The following is an 8,020-nucleotide window of genomic DNA, read 5'->3' as shown; positions in this document are numbered from 1 at the left end:
GCAGGGCCGTGCCCCGGGGAAGGGCCGCCCCCGCGCCCCGGGGCTGCCCCGCACCGGCAGCGGGACCCCCGCACCCCCGTGCGGGGCTGGGGCGCGGAGCGGGCGGGCAGGTGCCCTCTGGGGCCGGGGAGGGCTCCGGGGCTCGGGGAGCCGCGCTCAGCCCCGGCGGGGACCCGAGCCGGGAGCGGGTCCGGAGCGCCCCGCGGAACGAGCCCCGCGGAGCAGCGGCGCGCTGCGGGAGCTCCCGGAAAAGTTTTCCTGGCCGCTCCGCTGGAATCTGGCTTTGCCTTCCCCCGGGGGCATCGCTGGCGACGGGGTTCGGTGCTTTGCTTTCAAGTCATCGGGCAAAAGAAATGTCAGCGGCCAACAGGGAGAGCCAGAGGCAGCGGCAGGTGCCCGGCGCACGGCGCTCCAGATGCGCTCGGAGAGGCTGAGAGGGAGGTGGATACGGAACCGGGGCTGGAACAGCCTCTTCTCGCCGTGGCAATAGCTCCTGTTTTGAATCTTGCTCTGAAAAGCGTGGCGATGCTGTAGTAAGATTTAAAATCGAGCGTCAGTGACGGGTGACTCTCCTGAAGAGGGGGAAGCACAGAGTGGGATGAATGAGGTTCACGGAGGCAACTTTTCCCCTTAGGTTGGAAATCTGGGGACAGTTGAAAATCGATAAGCACCTTACATTTCAATCTTACTTTAGAGAAAGCAGAGATCAGTGCAATCCACAGTCAAGGCACAGCTTTTCAAGACTACCAGAGTGCTGTATTTCCTCAGCTCCCATTGATTTCCAATAGGAATTAACTGGCTTTTAAGCCTGCAAACATTTCTGTTTAAACCAGAGTGCTAAAATGAGTGCCATGTGTTTATTTGCTTGTTTTAATCCCTACTCAAAGTGCTTTTGTGCAAACTGTCAACTAATTCTCTGGGGCATGCTATGAAGTGGTGAAAGTCTTTTTGATTTGTAGGAGCAGGATTCAGCCCCGTAAAAATATTGTTTTGAGTACTTGTTTGTAATTTGCTGTGAAGTGAACACACACACACACATACATATAACTCTGCTTTCCTTCATCAATGTTTGTGTCTCTCTCCAAATGCTTAAAGCTATATTCAATAAAAAGCTGGCTCGAACACGATTTTAATGCTGGTGAAGGAGAAGAACCTGAATTCAATTATTGTCAGGCAGGGGTTTGCTTTATCGGATTCAGCCATCGCACCAACAAAGTTTAAATCCAAGCGCTGAGATGGAGGTTTTTATTCACTGGAAGTTTGGACTCCATCCCGTACCAGTGCCCTCAGCAGCCCTGCATTCCTCTGTGGCAGCTGGACCAAGCAGCTGGGAATGCAGGCGAATACTTTACGAGGGCCAAATCCTGCCTGCATGGCAGTCGAGGGGATTGACTGCCACAGACTTCAAGTGAGATCCGGGTTTGGCATAAATAGATCAGCTCTGAGAATTAGGTTGCATGCAACTTTTGCAGTCCTCTGTCTTGTTTATTTTGAAGCAGTTCTCTCATTGGTTTTTTATGTCTTCATTTAGTGGCCAGGACAGAAGGCAAAAAAAGCCAGAACAGATACTTTTGTCATCTGTTCTGCTACCTGATTTGTTTTGGGTGATCACATGAGATGGTAGAGGTAAGCAGAGAAATAGCTTCTACTGGACAGAGAGTTACTTCATCTGTTTAATAAATACCTGATTTCAACTTCCCTTTTTTCCTTCCAGCACAAAAATGTTTAATTGAGCAACACGAGGCATTAGTGAGTCTGCGAGACACTTGTTTCCTTGAACATGTAGGATACACACATGTATCCATGGGAACTTACTCCTGCTAAACCCTTAAAAAAGTATTTGCTGCCTGAAGTCATTCTGCAGCACAGCAAAACCCGTTCTCTGAGCAAGAGACACTTCTCCCCTCCAGCCCTGTGCTCTCACCATGCACTGAGTCTCTTGTGCACACCCACAAGCATTAGCAGAGCACTCAATAGTGGGTGGACTTGGGCCTGGAGCGAGTGAGAGCTGTGATCAATCAGAATTAAAAAGGGGGGGATGCAGGAGTCTGGAACAGTGATGTTTCCCGTTTGTCTGTGTACACAAGGAACACATGTTTCAGCAGTGTGGGTGACAAGCTACCACAAGGAGTGGTGAATTTTCCATTTCTCCAGATGCCTAAGTATAAGGACTGCAAGTGCAGGAGGATGTATTTTAATCAAACAAGAGTAGGGAGCTCAGTGCAGAATTACTGTCAGAATAAGTCCTCGGGGACTTATTGCACACAAAGCCAAGTCATCAAGGATCAAACTGTCTTTTATGAACCTCAAAGTCTGTTATTCCCCATGTGTTTTTCTTGTAATAGTCTAAAAAGTATTCATATGAAAATGATTAATAACGTAGAATCATAGACTAATAGAATCACAGAATGGTTTGGGTTGGAAGGAACCTTAAAGCTCATCTTGTTCCACCCCCTGCCATGGGCAGGGACACCTTCCACTAGCCCAGGTTGCTCCAAGCCCCGTCCAACCTGGCCTTGGACACTTCCAGGGATGGGGCAGCCACAGCTTCTCTGGGCAATTCTTTGCACATGTACTTCACGTTCAGAATTTCTCCTCCAGGGGCATTTGTGCTAATGCACAAAAACGTACCCAACCATCTTAAAAAATTACTCCATTTGGCATTTTATTTCTGCTTTGAATATTTCTGCTTTTCCCCCCAGGTGCTCAATGCCTAATTTTAAAATTTCCTAAGAAAACTGGCTTCATGTTAGGAAGCAGATAGTAGCAGTCTACATGGTGAGGGCTGTTTGAGCAGTCATGTCCAATGTCTGTTTTTTATAAGCCCCTTGTTTATCTCAGTGAATAGCTGGTACTGCTTTGTCTGGCTGTGAAGGTCACAGTATATATGGTGGGCAGCTGAAGGCTGTTGCCTTGGCAAATTGAAAGGCAGCTCTCATTGCTCTGTTCAAGCTTCAAAACTAAGTGCTGGCTGGGTAAAAGGTAGGCAGTGAGTGTTTGGGAGCTTAGGGACCATCTCCGTAACCCGTTGTCCTCCTGAAGTACCTTTTGGATGGAATATTATTGTTGAGAGTGAATTTTGAATTCGGGGTGGGGAACATGTGAAATGTGTCCTTGATGTCAGCTGTGAGTGTAGCGATGCTGTGAAGCACAGTTCCAGCCTTTGGGTGAGATGGACTTTAGTTGTACTAGTTCTTCCTGGCCAGCTGAGCACTAATGTTTCCTGAGATGTTCTTGTGCCCTGTCACCACCATGGGGATGACTCTCTTCCCGTTGGATTCCTACTCAGCAGGAAGTGAAAAGACTTAAGTGATCGCTTGCCAAAGCATCAGGAAAGTATTTTGCTTTTGCCAAGTTCAGAGGGGTCTTGATACAGCATCCACGTGAGAAGGGCAGAGAGGGATGTCTCTGGAGAAGCCCAAGGGTGAGGTTTGTTAGATCCCAAGCACGTGCTGTCAGATGAGATCCATACATTCATTTCTTATTCCTAAACTTAGAGGCTTGAAGTTACCATCTGTTAGTGCAGAGCCTGTAAATGGAATGTAGTGTTGCAGTGGAAGTGGATGACAAAGAGGTATCGAAAGCAACTGCAGCATAATATCCCATGGGATAGCCAGAGACTGATCTGGCTGCGTTGCTAACTCGATAGTGGCACCATACAGATCCTTTTCTCAAGTTACCAGCACACTAATATATAACCCCTGCAGCTTGGCAATCGAATCTCATCAGAACAACATTTGTGCTCTGCAATACACACAAGGCTTCATCTCTCTTTGAGATTGTTTCTGAACCAGAATTGTCACTCAGGTGCAAAGGATTATCTAAAATCATGGACTTTGCACACTGATTGCAGTGGGGTCACTCCCGAGCTGCAAAGCTGTGAGCAAAAGCAAATTCAGTCCCCCACTTCTGAAAGAGTGTTGTTAATATCTATGTTTATAGATAGAATGGAATGTTCCCTTAAATTTAAATTTACAGGTATACTTTATTTTAAGTTTAGAGTTCTCTCTCCCCACCCAGATGTTTGAAAGGCAAGTGTCCTGGTCCTGGAGGAGTCACTGGAGAGAGTCTCTACAGAGGGCTGTGTGACAGGTTTCAGTCAGCATTATTTCAGGAATGTGGTCGAGTGGGTTTTTAAAAGCCATCCCAGACACAAAGAACATAGGAGGAGCTTGTCCTCGTACCTCTTAATCAGAGTGCTCACGAGCAAGTTGCTCTGTGGTCCCTGATGCCGTGTGGGAAGAACACGGTGAGGTCGGAGGCGCCGGGCGGATTTGCGCCTGCAGGGGATCTGGCTGGTGCTGCCTGCTCCCTTCGGGGACAGCTGCAGCCTGGCTAGAGGAGGGCACCATATGGGTTGCTGAGTCCCATTCCATGTCGTTTCAAGCACCAGTGTTATAGATATGAGTCCAGAAAATCTGCTCCTCACCTCTCGAACATCCAAAGTCATCAAAGCGTCCTTGGAGTGCTGCAGTAAACCTGAGACCTTCAGTGCTGCAGATTACACCTGGCAGAGACTGCAGTGGCAACATGAAAAGATGGGGAGATCAAAGGCTTTGTCTTTGTTTTTTGCAGTAGGGGAAGAATGTAAATTGTGTGCTATTACAGTGACTTTCAGCAGTACGGGCTCTGGCAGGATTTTTAGGTCCCTCTCCTTGTGTTAAAGCATTTGAGATCATTTTACAATGGAAAAAATACATTTTAATAACCCCAAGTCATTTCCTGTGGAAACTCAAACCACTATTACACTTTGATTTGAACTCTGTCTCTCCCCTGAAAGACAGAACTGTACACTGAAAAAAAAGAATCCTCTTCCTTCAGCATGCATAAAAGTGCTCAGGAGACAGTCTTGGCTCAGGGGAGAGTTTTGTTGTTATACAACAGGGCATCTGCACAGACTGTGCACTGAAGTGATGGTGCCAAACAGCTGGCAGAGATCTGGGCCACAGAGCACAGGGTAGAGCCAGGGAGAGCAGCAGGTTTGATTTGGCACTCTGACTTACCTTTTATCTCGCTGAAGAAGCTCTGGAAGTCGCATGCTCACTGCAGTGTTGCTTTTGGTACTTGGTTTGTTTTTATTCAAGGTGGGAAGGCTTTTAGTCCTGTTCTACTGGAAAAATTATAGCATTTGTATCTGCTAATTTCTCCCTCAAAGAGGGATTGTCTCATTCTACAGGTTAAATTCCACTTGGAGTATGCAAAACCTACAGCACACTGATCCCCTCAACTCAACCTGTTGTTAATAAAGATACTGGAAACCCTCTTTTATTTCCTGACTTCTGTTGTATTTCTTTGTCCACACAGAGAAATTACCTTCAGGTGAACAATCTGCATTTCATAAGAGCAATTGTGAGAGGAGCTGCAAGGATGGTACATCCTTCATAGTGGAGAGGGAAACTCCTGCACTGATTTTGGAGGAACGGTTAATAGAAGGGATGGTTTTTCATACTGGTTTTATAAGAATTATATAAAAACTCTTGACAGATGTGATAAAAGGGTGGAAACCCAAGGAATCTGTTTTGCCAAAGAAACAATTCCCAGTCAAGCCTCATGCTTGGTGTCTGGGTCAGAGCTCACTTGAGTCAGCAGGAACGTTTCAATGGGCTTTGGAGAGAGCCAGTGACTAAAAACCAAACAAGAACAGAGCTGGGTCCAGCTTTGGGGGTGTTTGAACTGAGCAGTGACTCTGCCTTGGAGGTTGGCAGCACAACATCCTTTTAAAGGTGGATTATTTAAACCTCTTCCAGCAGCAACCACACTTGGTGCATCACAGAGCAGCACTGAGAGTTCTCCAGCACTGCTTTGACTCCTGGCACAGCTCTTGGGGTGAGGGTGATAGCTCTGTGTGGGACTCAAAGCCTCTGCTTACTCATTCCCCTCCTCATTATCTGCCTTCTCTTAGAGGTTTCTTCCTCCTGAGCTCCTCAGAGAGGCACTTGGTGCAGGTCTGGATGTTATGCAGAAAAGGAGACTGTGCCCCAACCCGGCAGCACCAGGCGGGGAATCTCATCACTACCAGTTTTATCCATAAGCTGATTTTTGCCTCCAGATTCTGGTGCCTCTGGGGAAGCTGAGAAACATTTGTCATATTTTCTTTCTAATGCTGCTCTGGCTTAATTATGTGAGGGTATGTGTCGGAGTCTATCAGAGTCAGGTGTTGCTGCTGAAAGGGAATTTTGGCCGGTGAAAATTCCAGCTGTATGGGTACCTACATGGGCTTTGGTGAGAGCAGTATTCTGGTTTTTCCATTGTCTTTGGATCAGAATTTGTCTCTCTTTAGATTTGCAATAAACTCGATTTTAGAAGCCTTGACCAAGTGGAGCAGAGGGTTTACTCTGTGCGCTCTGTTTCCAGTCCTGAAATCACCTTCAGAACAGTCCTTTTCCCACCCAGGGCCAGGGCAGGGCTGTGCTGCTTGAGTCCCGTGGGCAGAGGGGTTTGTTTGGACTGTGCCTGGAGAAGCTGCACAGTGCCATGGCCGTGTGCCACCAGCTCCTGACAGCTCCTGGGTCACACTGACACAGAGAGGTTTGTCCCCAGGGTCTCTCTCCTGCATGTCACTCACCATACCCTCACCATGGATGACGAAGATAAACAGGAGCACTGGAGGGGAACGGTAAAACACGGGGATATGTTTGTTTGTTTATTGGAGGGGGTTTTGGACTAATTTATTAAACTCACAGCAACTCGTAGATTATCAGAAAATCAGTGTTCAGAAACTCAAAGCTTTAAGAACTAAGCATTAGGAGCACAGCTTTTTCCCTGCAGGCTGTGGAGAGCCAGGTACATTTGCAATTCTTTGCTAATCAGGCTGGGACTAGATCAGAATATTTATGTAAAAACGCTAATACTTTTATTACTGAAGACAGGCCAGAGCTCAGGCCTCTACAGTTTGCCCAGAAAATGGAATATTTGATTTCCCCCTAATAACAGTATGTTTTTCTTGTCTCCTGGCAGTTGGCATGAAAGCTCTGAAGGACGTGACACACGGCGAAGAGAAAGTCAAAATCTGCTGGGCCATATGATCAGCTCACATTGCAGTGGGCATGTTCCTGGCTCCACAAAGCTTCACAGCCGTGAAAACTATTCCTTGCTTCCTGGTGGGAATTTGTGCCTTTGCTTTAACTGTCTGCAATAAGTCGTAAGTATTTGCTGTCAAAGCATGCAATGTTAATGCTTCCTTTAAATATAAAATTACCTGGGATTGGTAAGGGAGCATTGGTGGTCCTGCTGTTGTTGAGGCAGGTCCAGGAGAGACACTCTGTTGATGTACCCTTGTACCCTTCCCCAGGCAGTTGGTTTGATGGGAAGAACAAAACTCTGAGGGTAAGTTGGGATTTGCAGAGTCAGCAGTGCCACAGTAGGGTGAAACCCCCTTTGTCCCATTGGGGTGACTGGTACAGTGCTAGTGTGGAGCCCATAAAGAGCTTTCCAACCCTCTGTCACCCTTCCCTCAGTAAATTTGCTGCTGCCTGTGATGGTCAGGCACCGATTCAGTGATGACTGTCAGTGATGATATGGGGATGTGTGGCTGCATTGGACAGGCACAATCAAAAGGTTCTTTTGAGCACTTAGTGACCCCTTCAAGGTCAAAAGCAAGGCATGACAAAAAGAGAGACCAGATGATACAGGCACAGTTGTTTATAAATCAAAGGCTTTATTATTCCTCACCAGCGATCAGCAAATCGTCAACTACAAACTACTGCCTTTAAAATTCAATCTTTGAAAAAGAGGGGATTTATCTTCAGAAGGATTTTCCTGCACTGGGCTCAACAGGAGAAATGAAAGATAAACATCACTCTCACGGAGTCCAGGGAGGGGAGTCTGGTCAGTGCAGCTGAATAGCTTCGGGCTTTTTGTTCCTGCTGGTGGGAGGCGAAGAGATCCGGATAAAGGGCTGCTAGGGAGAGGGGAAGCTCTGCACGGGGAGTCACTGAACTCAGGGAAAATGCCACATCTCGGGGTTGTTTTTATCAGGGTGACAAATGCAGCCTTTTTCCCCCCATGAACTGCAGCTGTA

General features: G+C 47.2%; 1 protein-coding gene across 1 annotated transcript in view; it reads right to left on the bottom strand.

Moving 5' to 3' along the window:
- Window positions 1–5,038, bottom strand: part of LOC113956978 (urotensin-2 receptor-like) — a 6,141-nt gene extending 1,103 nt beyond the window's left edge. Inside the window, exon 1 of the mRNA XM_027664075.1 lies at window positions 5,004–5,038. Coding sequence (XP_027519876.1) covers window positions 5,004–5,038 — 35 coding nt within the window. The remainder of the gene's footprint in view (window positions 1–5,003) is intronic.
- Between the last annotated feature and the right edge of the window lie 2,982 nt (window positions 5,039–8,020).

Source organism: Corapipo altera, unplaced genomic scaffold (assembly GCF_003945725.1).
Source record: "Corapipo altera isolate COAL_440 unplaced genomic scaffold, ASM394572v1 122, whole genome shotgun sequence".
NCBI classification, from domain to species: Eukaryota; Metazoa; Chordata; class Aves; order Passeriformes; family Pipridae; genus Corapipo; species Corapipo altera.
This window is presented reverse-complemented; position numbering and strand designations above follow the sequence as displayed.